This window comes from Strix uralensis, chromosome 3 (assembly GCF_047716275.1).
Source record: "Strix uralensis isolate ZFMK-TIS-50842 chromosome 3, bStrUra1, whole genome shotgun sequence".
NCBI classification, from domain to species: Eukaryota; Metazoa; Chordata; class Aves; order Strigiformes; family Strigidae; genus Strix; species Strix uralensis.
Window position 1 is genome coordinate 108,592,580 of NC_133974.1, and position 17,209 is coordinate 108,609,788.

Consider the following 17,209-nt stretch of genomic DNA (forward strand, 5'->3'; position numbering starts at 1 on the left):
AAAATGTTCATAGAAAAAAAAGTAGACATGTTGCCAATGCTGAAAATCTTATTACTAATTTATGGAGGGCTCCTGCCTTCTCCATGTATTGGAAGGACTTCACATCTAGAAGGAGGTAACTTTCGGAAGATGGTAATGACTTCTGTTGTTGCCATGAGTAATTATGGGGTTTGGCTAATTCTAATCCTTCTGAAAATTTCACACATAGTTATTAGAAATCTGTTGAAATTAAGCAAATTCTTTCCCCATTCCATTTTACTGGTTGTGCTTTAAAGCAGGACCTCCCCTGCAACTGCTATTTCCACTTGCTTTTGCTACTCTGTCCTAGAACCAAGAGCAGAGATCCTGTCTTTCTGGAGAGCTTAGTATCCTGTCAGATAGCTCATCACTGGCGAGGAAGCAGTCTTAACGAAATCCCAGGAAACAAAAGCTGAATTTGGAGAAGGTGAAGAAGTGTGAGGCAGTGGATGGACCAGGCTGGAACTATGAACTAGCAAGAAGGTAAGGGAAAGAAAGACAGGCTAATGGGAAAGAACTGAGCTGGTAGAGGGGAGAGGAGGCTGGAGAAATAGGGCAGAAAAGAATAGCTTAGGCCTTAAGAGATGCAGTGAGATCCATGCTCACAGAATCACTCTGCTAACCCTGCAGATAATGGAAAAAGTCCCAGATTCCCTGTTGTCAAACACTCTTCTATTTGCTAGAAAATCATCAGTGATATCGAGTCAAAATGTGTATCATACCTCTGTGGTGCTGGTTATCAAAGCATGGGACAGAACAGTTACTGAGATCAGTTAGTTCAGGTGAGTATCTAAGTTGCAAATCTGAAGGCCCAATTTTGCCAGTGGCCATTGTGAGCGTGTTGGAATAGTATACAATTCTGATATTGGCTGGCAAGTGAATAAATAGTGGAAGCAAAGCAGTATAGTGTCATGCTCTGAACAGTCTTATTTTGCTATTTAGGAGCTTTTAAAAATGGGTTTTGGTATTTAAAGATGGAGATCATTGACTGAGAGGAACCTTGTGAAATTCAACAAGGACAAATATAAAGTGTGTACTAGGGAAGGAATGGGCCCTGGCAATGATACAGGCTGGGAACTGACAAGTCTTCTGAAGATGATCTGAGACAGACAGTGGAACAGGTTGCCCAGAAGAGGTTGGGCCATCTTTGTCCTTGGAGGTTGTCAAGACTTGACCAGATGAAGCCCTGAGCAACTAGTCAGACCTTGCATTTGGCCCTGCTTTGAGCAGGAGGCTGGACTAGAGACCTCTGGGGCTCCAATGTAAACTTCCCAATGATCTTATGATAATGTAGTTAAAATTTATCAGCCGGTACCTACAGAAGAAGGTGGGAACAGTATTCTTGCTAACAGCTGGTGGAATAGCATATTTATTCACCTGACAGTAAAATGAGATTGTTGTCAGTGGGTTTGTGAACTACCATATTCCTGGTGTCTGAAAATAAGGCTTCATTAACGAAATGTCACTTGCCTTTATTATTGCAAAGGTAACCTTTTGAAAATGAACTGACCATGAAGTAATACAGTCGTTTCATCTGGAATATGCAGATAATCTGAAATAATAATGCATAAGAGTATGAAATGCTTCTATTAATCTCTATGGGATATTAGCTGTAAAGCCCAATGATGGCAATTTTTATATAAGCATTGTTAATAATTTAGTATTACTTAAGGTTCACAAAAGAGAGAGTCAGATGTATTATTAAAATATACTGTCTAATGAATGACAGTTCTCTACTATAATTAATATAATGGCTTTCACTCTAACAGGCACCCAGTAGTATGTTAAAACTATACATTGTAACAATAATATATGAATCTTAAAACTATGAACAACCTTGGCTGAGGGTATATCACCTTGTTGGTGGATTTATGGTGATTTTAGCCTCTCACTTCAGTGTCTACTGGTCTTATAAAGACTTGTCCTTTAGGTTTATACAGCTGTGGTACTTATTGGGGAGTTGAAAGGACTCGTTAGCAGTCCCTTCTCATCTCTGATGCTGCTCTATAAATTAGCCACTGGAAATTTCTTTCAGTACCTTCAAATTCTTTCATTATCTAGCATGAAGTGTCATTTCATATAAAATCAAGTACTCCAAGACCTGCTAGTGTAAGGACATCCTGAACTCATAAATCTATTAAATCTGTTTTCACAACGTATATAGGAACATTGGATGTCATTTGGTTTTGAGGGTCGTCTGTTGCTCACCAGATGTACTTCTTTGTTATTATTTATCTAGTGACTGAATTTTTATGGTTCCTTCATAGAGGTCCTCACAAAGTAAAAAGCCATCGTTAAGTTAAAAATCCCAAATCCTCTCTGTTTGTGCTTTGACCTACGATAATATTTGCAGAGTGATAGCCTTGAAAATCAGCATCTCAGTACTGGTTGTACAAAAGCAGCACCACCATCTATTGTGATGACTCGGTATGAAATTGGGATCAGTCTGTTCTGCAAAAAAAGGTCTGCTTGATTCTCGAATTCCTTTGGGAACCTGCAATCATATTTTCCAATAAATACACACGGTAAAAAATACTTTCTGTTTACAAACACCAAACACGAACCACAGAACATGCTTCAGTGATAGCCATAGCATTCCAAAATTTAATCTGCTTAAGCAAAGCAAGGACCCTTATTGTCTTTTGTAAGAACCCTTTCTCTGAAGGTTTTACAAACACACAGTCATGACCAGTTTGTGTGTATTGTGGGGATACAGCCTACAAAAGCAGTTCATGTAAAAACCTGTGCTAGGAAGCATTGTTAAGCTTGAAGTACTTGTGTGACCCATCAGCAAATACATTTAAAAGAAACAGCCTCTGGTTAAAGATGAGAGAAGAGAATACAAACCATTTTTTTATCAATCTGAACATGAATATACTTTCCATTTCTTATTGACTTTCTACTTGGTATGAAATTAATCTCCATGCTTCAGCTTTCTGCTGCATGCCCAGGTTACAGGTGTGTGCCGCAGGGTGAGAGCAGCAGTCCTTTCTGGGGACAGCCGGGAGTACATGACCTGGAGCACAACCTGGACACAACCATTTGTGAAATTTTGAAGACAGCAAAATGAAAGATGAGGTGCTAAATCCGAGGCTGTGGCTGCTAAAACCAGCCACTGAACACCAGAGAGCAAGGATTACTGCATTTCCTAATGGACTGCTGCAGAACCTCTGGGCCTTTTATTTCTAATAATGGAAAAGAAACCCAGGTGTGTCTCAACGTATGGATGTCATTTTGTTTATTTTGGGAAAAGAAGTGTTAAAATAGCAGTTTTGAAAGCCACAGGGTTTTTTTCTAGAGGTGGTTATACTCTGTATTTGTCTGGTGTGCCTATTCCAGACCCCTTCAGCATTATCAACTCAGCTCCCATACCCTCCGTTCTGGCCTCCATGATAGGCATTATTTCAAAGGAGCTCAGCTGGGTGCTGGACTGTAATTTCTCATGCAGCTAGGATCAGATCCATCAGTTTATTTGAAGGTTAGGACCAAGACCTTAGAAGTGGATGGGGAGCTAATGGACAGACTGATGTTCCTGCTGTGTTCACAGAGGCTTAAACCAGTAAGAAAGGGGTCAGGCACATCCATATTATTTTCACCTTTTGCCTCAGATGCCGTGGTCTGCAGTAGTCTCATTCAGAAATTACAAAGGCTCCCTGCTGTGAGGTCCTCATGCCACAGAGAGCTGTAACTAGTCTGTAACGAGGTGAGATAAGGAAGACTTTTGAGTGATTACCCAGACAAATCTCAGAGATTACGGAGTGAAGGGTAAATCTTTCCACCACTCTCCATCACTTAAATATCTCAGAGTTCTTAAGGTATCCTCATGGTATAATGTAAGAAGTCAGTAGGACAAAAATGTCCTAAACGCATCTTGGTAGATTTTCCTTTCACTGTATATCAGAAACTTTTGTAATTAGTCAGCCACTAGCAATGATTAACGACTAGAAATATGGCTGATGGGCAATATATGTTTCAAAATCAACATGAGGAAAGACTGTGTGATCTTGGAAGTGTTGAGCTGTGGAACCGTCTCCTTGCAAAATGAGAAACAAATATTTTGCCTGAGTATTCATTGAAAAGTTCCAAATACATAGCTGGAATGTAAATGAAGATGAGAGACAGTGAAAAACAGGAGAATATTTACCTTGGGGTGTAGTCCTAAACTGAGATTTAATGGTTGTTTCCACTTCTGTCTTTATGATACCTAGAGTATATTTATATTTTTATAGATACGCATATATATGTGTGTGTGTGTATACTCATAAGTGCTCCAGAAATAAACGTTTTGGTTTTCTTGGAAGCATCAGTTTTTCTGTGTTGAATCTTAACATAGGTAATATATATCCAGATATGAAAGTAACTGTGGCAAAATAAAAGAAAATAAATCAATCCAAGGATGACTTCTGTACCTCATTTACAGCTCTTTTCAAAATGTGTGGTTATGAATAAATCATTTACTTTCGCAAGCATATGCTCTGCAGGATTTCAGATACAAAAGAATTAAAAGGTCAGAGAATTACAACGCGTTTACTGCATCCCTGTATGACAGAAAAGCTCATTACTATTTGCCGTCTTCTGTCCTTCTTAATTAAAGCATCAAATCACAGGTACAGTCTGGAGCGGCTCAATTATAAAAAGTTACATCCATCAGTTTATTCCTGATTGGTTTATTAATTACTGGCCTTGACTCTTTTTTCAAATCAGCACTCTTTCCTCAGGGTAAAAGTGAATTATATTAAAAATAATACACCATAGCTTTAAACAAAAATATATTGTAAACTTTAAAAAAGAAAGCTTGTACTGAACTTGGCTTTGATGGAATTACTATCTCTTGTACCATGAATTCTGACTTTTCACAGGTGACCACTGGCAAATTTCTAAATAGTTTTGTTACCGAACCCCCTTCCATCCATAAAAGGATAGAAAAAATGCTGCGAACTGGAATTATTTTTAAGTTTTGTAAGGATATTTCAAATATATAACTTTCATCCATCGTTTTTAGAGTATTTCTAAATGGGACTCCCGCTGGTTTTGTGGTATTTCCTCCTGAAAACTTTTTGCTTACCAACCTGCTATATTGTGTCAGCTGACGGGCTCCGAAGAGGTGGAAGAACTTTTGATGGTAAATCTAAAACAGATCTACAGAAATGTCCAAGTCATGTCTGGAGACATGGTTAAAGACAAGGTAAGACGGCACAGGGGCTTCCTCTTCCTTCTTCTAAATATGTGCTTCAGCAATTCGGATATTGCGTATACCTGAAAGTCATCGAGGGCACTCTCCCAATTTCTGGCATTTAAGAGAGGTTTGTCTGTCTTTAACGGTAAATACCTTCATCTAGTAGGAAAGGTCGAGCTGATCCCACTTTGCCGAGCTACTCCGTTCGGGTTCATCAGCTCCTGGGCTCGGTTTCTTGCCCTCTCCCGCCCTCCGCCTGAGGTGGCCCCGCCGCCGCCGGCCTCCCCCCGCCGCCCGGGTGACGCCCGGGCCGCCGCCCCGGCCTCCGCCGGCCGCGCTTCCCTCCTCGGCCGGGCCCAGGCGCCCGGGCACGCCTCACCCCATTCACCTGATCCTAAAGGGAAAAATAATTAAAAAAGAAAAAAAAATCCCAAACAACCCAAACCACTTCAAGTTTAGGCATATAACTATCTTCTCAGGATTCGGCCTAAACTGATGCCAGCCTCCGCTCGTTCGCGGCACCGAGCCCCCGCCGAGGGGGCCCCCGCCGAGCGGACCCGCCCCTTGGGGGCGCCCTGGCGGCGGGGCCGCCCACCGCCGCGCCCCACCGGGGAGGGGAGGGGAGAGCAGAGCGGCGGCGGCGGCGGGGCCGGGCCGGGCCGGGGCGGGCAGCCCAGAGGCTGCCGGCGCTGCGGGGGTCGGGGCGGGCTCGGCTGTGAGGGGCGCGGCGCGGCGGCCGCCCGTCCCCGCTCCCTGCCCGTCCCGGCTCTGCCTGTGACAGTCCCCTTCGCCCTGAGGGCGCCCGCTCACCCCGCCGCTCTCCGCGCTGGGATTTCGGGGGTCGCTGTTCTCCCGGTCGTCCGCCGGGACCCCCCGCGGGCGGCGGCGGGCGGCGCGGAGGGCTCTCCCCGCTATGGCCTTCACCTTCGCCGCCTTCTGCTACATGCTGTCGCTGGTCCTCTGCGCCGCCCTCATCTTCTTCGCCATCTGGCATGTGAGTACCCCGGCCCCTCCGCCGCCCGCGGAGACCATTAAAAACGGCTCCAGCCCCGGGGGGAACACACGGGCCGTTGAGGGGGGTCGTGCCGTGCGGGGAGAGGGTCGGCGGGGCCGGGGCCGGGGCCGGGGCTGGGGCGGGCAGCCCGCCCGGCGCCCGGGGAGGCGAGGCGAAGCCCCCCGCGGCCGAACGGACCGCGCCGTGAAACCTCCGCGTGCGTTATTGTATTTATGAAGTTTTTACCAGCGTAAAGACCAGCGGCAGTGCTTCGGCCAAAGCTTCTAAAACCGTAGCCGGCCGCCCGCGGCTCTGGGAAGCGCTTGCAGCCCGGTGGCTGCCCCGGCGCTGTCCGTGTGGGGCCGGGACCCCCTGCGCGGCTGGTTCGGGCACGAGTTCGTGCTCGCGCCTGTGGCAGGGGCTGTGCGAAAGCGCGAGCTCTGCGAGGCGAGAACAGCCGCCTTCCTTGCCTGAGGAGAGAGCGGTGTGAGGGAGAAACCTCCCCACAGCCGATGAAGCAGTTAGGTTGTTTCCCCTTCAGTAATTACTACGTTAAGAACTTTTAAAAAAGTCGAATTGGAATCTGACGCTTCCCCGTCCTTCCAGCGCATGAACTGGGTGTTGGAGTCCACCGTCACTAATTTCACTCCCAAGTGGTGGTGGCTCGTTCCTCCCTGCACGCTGGGTGACTGGGGTACATGTAAGCATGTAGCTTGGAAGGTGTTCATTTCCGCAGGAGTGAAATTATTCTGATGCATAACTTGCAATCCTTTTAAACGGTTACACATTTTGGAATTATTTACACTACGTGTGTGCTACACAAATAACTTCATGCCATAAACATTCAGGATGGAATAGGTTAAGTTGAAAAATAGAGCAAGTCTCATGAATGCCTCTACAGATAAGATTAAAAAAAACCCTCTTTTGACTAACATACAAGGGAGGTACAGAATTTATTTTTACTGAAATGAGAGTAAAGCTGCTAGCTCAGTTGTATGCAAGCATATTAAAAGTAAGAAACAGATCACTCTGTTGTGAGAATTCTTTGAAAACCAATTATTTTGAACTCTTAATCGTGCAGTTACAAGTTTTTTCTTATTCATGAATCCATGAAAGTGTGATGGTAGTGCCAAGTACTGTAGTGATGTCAAGTACTGCAAGGCTGAAAAACGTCTCTAGCAGTCAACCGCTGCACTCTTGTTTTCTGAAAAAAAGTAGTAAAATTTAGATCATTCCTCATGTTTTCTCCCCTCCTCTTCCCCAAACCTTTAGGTCCCCGAAAGTGAGAATTCTACAGCTTCTTCAAAGGATTTAGAGTTAAAAGTATTCTACTCTGAATCTCTTGCTACAAATTAAAAAGTTATTTTCTTCATTACTATCCCATTTTTAATAATTTTTTTATATCTTTGAAGTCTGTTATTGTGTTGTCTTTTTCCTGGACTGTAGTTGTTGTTGTCTGAAGACATATAGTACTTCTAGCAAATATGGCAAATTATTCATCCATAAATCAGTGTAGTTACTGCAAATTTATTCTTAGTGAAACATTTTTTAACTTTCAGTCTGTAAACTCATGGAGAGCAATCCATTAGTTCTAGAGTTCTGTAAGAGGCAACTAGGAAAGGAAAGCTTTTGTCAATAGGCTTCTGTTTATGGTGCATGTTTCTTACATCTGTTGAAAAATTGTTGAGGGATTGAAATTTAAAATGGCTGGAAATGCTGTTCTGTTGTAATAGAGCAAGAATTGGTACTGTCTTTTCTTATAAATAAATAATAGTTCTATTAAAATACGTGGTTTGTGAAGGCCATAGAATAACAGATTTAACACCCTGCCAGAATAAACTTTTAAGCATATGTTACCCACATGTACAAAACACAAGGATTTTTATTATCCTTTCTATAAGAATGGTTATACTTTGGTTTCTTATTTCTTCTGAAATGTAGTCTAACATGTAGCTTCTGTATTGAGTCATAGGAGTTTCTTTTACCTTAAACATCTTGTGAAAATCTTCACAAGAAACAAAACTCCCACTCCTTCCCTGTGACCTGATTTTTTTTCACTGTAATATACTGTAAGGGACAGTAGGTACATTTTAAATAGGGTCTCATAAGGGCAGTGGAGTATTTTAATAATGATATTTTCCTGTTAAAAGGCATTTTAAAGTGTTTTTTTTTAAAAAAAACCACATTTGGTTACTAAGAATAAATTGTTGATTAATCTGAGAGTCCCATCACTTTGAAAGATTTCTGAGGTTCTAAGACTGAATGAAAATTATATTTTGTAAATTATTTTAAAGGGCAAGAAAAAACTGTAGCATTTGGACTTGATATTGTTCTAACCTGAAGCTGGCTGAGGGCAGTTATCTGGAATGAATTAACAGTGGATCAAATAAATTCTCATTTTCTTCCTGCTGGGAAGTCAGATGAATTATATTTTTCATTAATATTGATGTAATAGGTTCAATAAAAACTGTGAAACCAAAATGAAGAGGGTAATATGAGGATTTTTATTTTTGGAAACTGCTTTTCTGATGCCTTTCCTCTAAGAAGTTAAAGGGTCTCTATACATTCCTGTGCTCTGTACTCTATGGGGCAGACAGAAGCTGGTCAGAATATTTTAAAGGAATTGTGAATAAAATACAGAAACTCCTTCAAACATCTGGAACATGTAATTTTTTTTTTTCCTACCTCTGAGTGAACTTCTTATATAGGTTACCAGTGGTGTCAGTCATGATAAAAAACTCCAAAAATCCATATTAGATACTGTCAGAAACATTTGCTTAAACTATGCACAATATTTACCTTAATGTGTTATTGCTGGAATTTCACTCATATGTATTAAATGAAAGAAAACAGATGAAAAATTGAATTCTCCATGTACTACATAGTACCAATACCACTCTCTGTGGTATGGGAATTTTTTGAGCATTTAGGTTCAATGACCACATTACCTCTACCTGTAATAACACAGTATTAGAAACATCATGTAGAAGTGGACGTTTTCATGCCACTGTTGTGGAAAAGTACTAGAGAATTTAGTAGAGGATGGTGACCTTTATTCTTAGTTTCTTCTAACTAGCCTCTAGAATTTAATAAAACCTATTATAGAATTATATAGACTGTTTTAAACAACTCTTTTGTTGTTCAGAGTAAACTTTATCTAACACTATGAATTAGTCCTTTCAAAATTCAGGAAAACTTTTCCATGTGTGGCCTAAAACTTTTCCTTGAGTTTGAATTCTCGTAAGTATACAGTTTGGTAAAGTTGGCTATATTTGCAGCCATGTTAGCTGAATGTGTATCAGCTAAAAGAGACTGTCTTCAGATGAAGCTAGCGAGCATCAAAATCTGAGCGAACTTTAGTGAGTGAATATCTTGTGGGGGGAAAAAGGAATACACAGAGATACCTCAGTACAGTTGATTTGAGTATATACTGCATGTGACTCTTGTTGCAGAAATGCAGTTACAATAGTGCTCTGCTTGCTTTACTAGCTGAGGTATCATTTAAATGTGTTTTGGCCAAGGTGTCCTCTCATTTGGACTAATGCAGCTGAGCATATTTTGGTGCGCTTGCATGATACAACTAACAGTAGAATTTGGTCTACTAATTTTATATCCTCACCTGATCATGTTGTAAACTCAAGAACAGAGTGCACGGTCTTCTTACTAACGATCACAGACACTTTGTTTTGCTGTCCTCAGCTCTTGTTCTTCTTTATAAACAGCTTTTTACTAATCAATTTTACATTTCTAAATTATCTTAATAATAAAATCATCATTTCTAAACTATCTTAAACTAAGATTCAGCTTCCTGTTAACATTTAACTGAGCTAAGTCTGTCTGAACTCCCAACAAGATTTGGCATGCCACATTCATTTCTAGTGTAGCTCCACTGAGTTGGGTCTGAAGTGAAGTTGACTGAAGTTGACCAAATTGTGGTTTATTTTTCATCACTTAAAATGTGACATGCTTGTGTGAAGTCCCATTCTCTTCAAATACACTGGTTTTGGGTAATCTGGGTCCTTCCCTCTTTTAAGATGAAATGATCTGCTTTGAGATTTGTTATTTTAAGGAAAGCTTTAAGAAAGACCTTTTCAAAGTGTTCCATTTTATAATACAGCAAAACGGTTCATAAATACCATGAACATCACTGTTTAAAAGAAAGCATTTCTGGGGTGGGCCATCTCTTTTTGAACTCGTACCAGCATATCTTTGAATGTGTGCAACTGCTTCATAACCAGTAGTACTTCTGGATTGCCGGAAAGTATTAGGAGTATCATGCCAGTGAAAAAATTGATGGTGCCAGCCTGAGAAGTTGTACCAAACTGAATGCTTTTTGGAGTAGTCTGATATGATTGTGGATGCAAATGAATCTGGGAACAGCTCTCTGGCATGACAAGAATTGTGTGCATGGAAATTGGTGACAGTTACTTGAACCAAGCATAATAAGAATGAAGCAGCAGAACATGGAATTTTTTTGCTTTTTCATTTTGGGCTTTTTTCCCCCTCCTTATTTTTCTTTTGAAGTGTAAGGATAGTATTAATCCTGATAAACTACCTTAGTATGACTTTGGCTTGACTTAACAGTTAGAGGTTTACAGGTATACTTAAAAACAGTGGGAGGCAGGGATTGAACAGAGTAATACAGGCTAAGATTGACTTTCAGTTTTAAATTAAAGCATCCTTTTTTTTTTTTTTTTGCAAACACCAGGGAAAGAAACCCTTAGAATCTGTATTCACTGCTGTTTCTGCTGTTGGTTTTGTGTGTTATGTTTAGCAGACAGCTTGAATTATCTGTGCCTTGTTTTCTCATTTACTAAGTGTGGGTAATAAAACTAAACTCCAAGTACTGCATGTCATTTTATTTAACATCTATTCCTAAAATGCCTTTGCTTTCTGACAGAAGGTGCTATGGACATATAAGATGTTGCCACTTCCATTATTTGTCACTGTACTGTCCTGGTCATGTGGACAGTATTTTATTAGTACTTAAGGTGCAGTAGCTTAGGTAAAAAATTCAAAAGCTCTCCAAGAGTTAGGTATGTGGAATTTGGTGAATATTCAGTATCTGCTCACTTACGCTTCCTCATAAAATTCCTAGCCTAATTTCTGATAAGTTGTACAACCTTAATTTTAAAGATACATAAAAAGTACACAAGAGAATCATTTAAAGCTTGGGCTGATAGCAAATTCTGTTGAGCAAGGCACTTCAGCTGCAAACTAGGTGCTAGTCTATCTATGGTCTCTGTGTATCAGTGTCTTATTGTTTCTGTAACTTTGGTTTGGAGGATAGCTATCTGTCTTACCTGAAACCAGTAAAGAGATCCGTAAGCAAGCTTGAACCTTTGCTTCTCTTTAGCAAAGGCTGCCCGTCGTCTCAATTTAACCACTTTACAATGCTTTAGAGCCTGTCTTGAAAAGAAAGTAATTTCCTTACAGACTTGTGGTCAAGCTTGAATTTTCTTCCAGATATTGAAGTTCAGTGCTGTCCTTTAATGAGTCATTAATTCAGTTCTCTGAGAATATTGGATAATTATGTGATTTAAAAAAAATCAGATTAAGGTTTGAACAGGAGCACAAATGCTGTTGCTGTATGTTATACATATTTCTTGAAAACATTTTTTCTTTTCTAAGCGGCTAAGCGCTTTGTATTTGAAGGTTTCATAATCATGACAGTTTAAGGAATGGGTCTAATATTTCCACTCTTTTTAAAGACAAGAGCACAACCAGACTGGTCTGGCTATAACAGAGCTTTGTCAGTTCCCTTAAAACTTTTCTTTCAGAAGTTTGTCACATTAATGCTGACACACAGTTATTAGGCCAGGCAGCACAGGCTGTGGAGCAAACTATATTTTATATTTTGGAAAATATGTGTATTTCTGTTTAGTTACCTTGTCGTGATTAAATAATTTAAAAAATCATAGAAGTCTTTGGGCTCTGCCACAGACTTAAATGCTGTGGAAAGATTAAATTGGATCTCTGTGTATTCTTGAACTGTCATGATGAGATTTATTTGGAGAAAGGTTTTAAATTGTGAGTGGTTGCCACTGGCTGTTATTCCAGATGCTTCACAAGTCACAGTGACTCCATTATCTGTGTAAAATAAATTATTCTGTGGAGTTTTGTGCCTCCACAAAAATGTGCAGAGAACTATTTAAATGTTATTTGGTTGTCATATATCCAATATTTTTTTCATTTTAAGATTAGTTGGAAAGTCTGTTTCCTGAAGGGATTTTATATCCAAATTGGTAAATAATGTATTTCTAGTGCTTTTTTAAAACTGCTATGCTTGTTAATAAGCGAGGCAATGTAGCTGTCATATTTTATTAGACCATGAGTACAACTCTCGGACTGAGTCTGAGGCATGAGATTATAGCTCTTGCTACATATATTTGTTTATTCAGCCACCACATCCTACATTAAATCACACTTAAAACATTGAATTCAACGCCTGGACCTCTGGCTTAGTAGATTCCCCCACCCCAATATAAATATCCTTTTTATCAAAATATTTTTCAGAAAGAGGAAGAAGCTCAGCAGAGAATAAGAATCTTCTCCTTGCAGATACTAGACCTTTCTTTGACCTGTTTCTCTTCCTCAGTGCCTCGGACATGCAGTTCACTTAGAGAATCACAGAATCATCTAAGTCAGAAAAGACCTTGAAGATCATCCAGTCCAACCATTAACCTAACACTGCCAGTTCCCAACTATACCATATCCCTAAGCGCTATGTGAACTCGACTCTTAAACACCTCCAGGGATGGGGACTCCACCACCTCCCTGGGCAGCCCATTCCAACGCCTAACCACCCGTTCTGTAAAGAAATGCTTCCTAATATCCAGTCTAAACCTTCCCTGGCACAACTTGAGGCCATTCCCTCTTGTTCTATCGCTTGTTACTTCATTAAAGAAACTCATCCCCAGCTCTCTGCAACCTCCTTTCAGGTAGTTGTAGAGGGCGATGAGGTCTCCCCTCAGCCTCCTCTTCTCCAGACTAAACACCCCCAGTTCCCTCAGCCGCTCCTCGTACGACATGTGCTCCAGACCCTGCAGCAGCTTCATTGCCCTTCTCTGGACATGCTCGAGTAATTCAATGTCCTTTTTGTAGTGAGGGGCCCAAAACTGAACACAGTCATCGAGGTGCGGCCTCACCAGTGCCGAGTACAGGGGTAAGATCACTTCCCTGTGCCAAAAATCAGTGTTGCTGCTGACAGTCGGAGATGACTCTACCAGTCAATGAAACTAAGTCTCACTTAAGTCATAAGATGGGGTTACTGAGAGACTTACTCTCTGGAGGTTGGTGGTGTGTTGGGGTTTTTGGTAGTGGGGGAGGGGGCTACAGTGATGGCCCCTGTGAGAAGCTTCTTGGAGCTCCCCCAGCTCCAAGTTGGACCCATCTCTGGCCAAGGCTGAGCCTGTTAGCAGTGGTGGCTGTGCCTCTGTGATAAGATATTTAAGAAGGGGAACCTGGGAGGAAGAGTTGGAGTTGTGTGGTGGCAGTTGTGAGAGAAATACCTATGCGAACACTGAGGTCAGTGGAAGAAAGGAGGAGGAGGCAGGGAGGTGTGCTGGAGCAGAGACCCCACTGCAGCCCATGGTGAGATGGCAGGGCCACCCCCCTGCCACCCATGGAGGTCACTGGAGGAGCAGAGGACCACCTGCAGCCCGTGGAGGACCCCACGCCAGAGCAGGTGACTGCACCTGAAGAAGGTCAGGACTCTGTGGAAAGCCCCCGCTGTTGTAGTTCATCACTGGGAGGACTGCAACACACGGCGGGGACCCACATCAGAGCAACACAGGAAGAGCTGCAGCCTGTGAGAGGGGCCCACACTGGAGCAGTTCAGGAAGAGCTGCAGCCTGTGGGAAGGACTCATGTTGGAGAAAGTTTGTGGAGGACTGTCTCCTGTGAGAGGGACCCCACGCTGGAGCAGGGGAAGAATGCGAGGAGTCCTCCCCTTGAGGCGGAAGGAGCAGTGAGACTGACTGCAACCCCCATCCCCTGCCCCCTGTGCCACTGGTGGGGAGGAGGTAGAGAAATTGGGAGCAAAGCTGAGCCTGGGAAGAAGGGAGGGGTGGGGAGAAGGTGTTTTTAAGATATGGTTATACTTCTCACTGTCCTACTTTAAGTGTTGTTGGTGGTGTTTGAATTAGTGATGTTCTTTTTCTTCCCTAACGAGTCTGTCTTTTGCCGGTGAGTGTAATGAGCGAGTCATCCTTCACTGTCGTTGTCTTGATTCCTGAGCCTTTTGCTTTATTTTATCTTTCCCATTCCTGGGAGGGGGAAGGAGTGAGCAAGCGACTTCTTGGTGCTCAGTTTCCCTCTGGGCTCAAACCATGACCGGTGGTTTGGAAAAGACTTCCACTTTCTGTGGAGACAAAGTATCTCTCCCACATGAAAGATATAAGAATTATTATTAATTCCACTCTGCAAAGAGATAGCCACTTGAAGTGGACAGAGTCAGCTAATGAGGTAAAGGTGAAAGAATGTCAAATACTACTTGGTTTACTGGATCAACTTCCAGTGTTTCACAGTTGGCAACTCCCATGAAAAAGATTCAATATGTGACCATGATGCTGTGCAGAGAGCAAGATGCAATTTTATTGATAGAATAGTTCCTATGTTCCTTAATAATGATTACAACTTCAGAAAGATCCAGTTCTTGTTAAAAGAAATAAAAAAAAATTCATAGAATAATTTTGATTGGAAGGGACTTAGGAAATCATCTAGTCAAATCTCTTCTTCAAGGTGGACCTAATTTCAAAGTTAGACCAGTCTGCCCAGGGCCTGTCCGGATGACTTAAGAACTCTCCATGGGTGGAGAGTTCACAGCCTCTCTGGGAACCTGTTCCAGTACCTCACTCCTCTCACTGTGCACATTCATTTCTTATGCACAGCTGCAATTTCTGTGGGTGCAACTTCCAGCTTTTGTTTCTTGTTCTCTTGGTGCATGCCCCTAAGAAAAGCTTTGTGCTGACTGCTGTCTAACCTGCCCCAGGAAACTGAATGCAGTAATAAGATCCTGCCAGAGCCAAACCCACTTCCCTCAGTCTCTCCTTGTATGTCATGTGCTCTAAACTTCTTTTGTCCACCAGAATGACCAGGTCCTTTTCTGCTGGGTTGCTCCCAGTCTGTGGTGTTGCATGTGGATAGTCTATCCCAGATGCAGGACTTTGCCCTTTGTCTTGGTTGACCATCATGAGGCTCTCAGTGGCCGATTCCTCCAGCTTGTCAAGGCTGCTCTGAATGGCAGCCATGCCCTCCAGTATGTCAGCTGATCTCCCCAATCTGGTGTCATCTGCAAACTTGCCTCATGTGTCTCATCTTCCAAGTCATTGATGAAGATGTCAGACAAGACTTGCTCCAGTGTTGATACCCACGGAACACCACTCCGAACTGGGCATCAGTCAGACTTCAAAACAGTGACTGTTACCTGTACCACCATTCTGATAGTACAGCCAACTTTTCACCTTGTAGTCTGTCCATTCTGTCTCCCCAGTTTGAGTACAAAACTTTTCTGCTGGGACACAGCATCTTCCTCTTGCTTAGTGTTTCGTTGTGTGCCCAGGAAAATTCAGAGGAGTGTCAATGCACTTTGTGAAGGCAGGACAGAAGTCTTTATGTTTTTCTCCAGTTCTCAGTGAAAAAGTATTACTTATATAAAGCAAGGATTTATTTTAGGAATGTCATTGTGAAAAGTTACGTTAGAAGGCACTGAAAAAAATCACAAAACGTTTACAATGGAAGTAGGTTTTCTCAGCACGATACTGCAGGAGTGCTGAACATACAGCTCCAGTTTTGATAGTATGAGCACATGAAGCAGAACATAAGGGAGATGAAAAAATAGTGCCTTCATTGAGTTGTCCCATAGTACACTGCTTGCAACTCCTCACCAATGCAACAGGTCATGAAAAACCTTTGGGTTGGTTTTGGGTCCTTTTGTATTTCTATGCATTTGTGGGTCATGTCATATTCTAGCTATAAGAGATAGATTTTTTTTTTTTTTTAAATGCGGCTGGAAGTCTAAGCTAAGCACATTGCTGGAGGAACCAAAGTTTAAAAAATTGAGATCTACCCTGAAATGGTGAGAATTAGTAAGTTATAGTCCTTACATCCTCTGATAACAGATATTGTGCAAGTGTCAGGCATTGCTGATACAAGCGCCATTTTTTTAATAGAACGACATTTGATTTTTGAATGCATTTAAATGCCAGCCATCTTCATGCTGTGAGTCACTGTTTCAAGTGTTTGATTGTTTAGTCAATCTTCTGTTGCATTATTATTTTATTGCGTTATGAGTTCTGGCTAAATAGTTCACATTGTATCACCATCTAAGTATAAACTGCCTTGTACATTCACAGAATGGGCATTTATAAGCAAGTATAATGAAGGCTCCCCTGAGATCAATTTGATTGAGTGTGCTTCAGACTTGTTCTTCCCTCAGTATTATATAAACACTATTAGCAGATCCTTTAGAAAATTGACTTGCTGATCATTTAAGTGGCAGGCCTGTTTGGAGCTATGCTGAAATGTATCCTTAGCCTTAATCATGCTGCTGTAATTAAACTAATGAGTTTCATAAGAACATAGGGGGACAGATGAGGATACTTTTTGGGCTGCTGTTATTTTATTCTCAACATTTGATCATTTTTACCGGTTGCTGTATCCCTTCCCCTTGCCCTATTTCTGCAACCACAGCTGCATTGCTGCTGTATTGCTTCACCTTGCCTTTTCCCTGCAAACACAGCTGTGTGACTGATGGCTGTTTTGTGTACCTGTGTGTGTCTTGGCCTTGGATTTATTTCCTCCAAGATCTGGCTGGCCTCTTTCTGGGAAAGAAAGAAAACTTGGGAAGATCTTGAACATGGTCATCCCTGCCTGATGCCGCCTGCATTAGAAGAGCCCCTGTTCTCTTGCCCTGTCTCTTGCTGGTCTGGCTGGACTCCTGCTGTGATGCTGGGAGGCAGGAAGCACAGATCTGGCAGCATTTCTGCCTGCTGCCCCACAGCAGGCTCCTTTCTGAGACA

At 42.0% G+C, this 17,209-nt stretch overlaps 1 protein-coding gene across 1 annotated transcript in view; it reads left to right on the top strand.

Annotated features, from left to right (window-relative positions):
• The first annotated feature begins 5,740 nt into the window (after positions 1-5,740).
• Positions 5,741-17,209, top strand: part of CNIH3 (cornichon family AMPA receptor auxiliary protein 3) — a 51,510-nt gene continuing 40,041 nt past the window's right edge. The window contains exon 1 of the mRNA XM_074864862.1: positions 5,741-6,188. Coding sequence (XP_074720963.1) covers positions 6,108-6,188 — 81 coding nt within the window. The 5' untranslated portion in view covers positions 5,741-6,107. The remainder of the gene's footprint in view (positions 6,189-17,209) is intronic.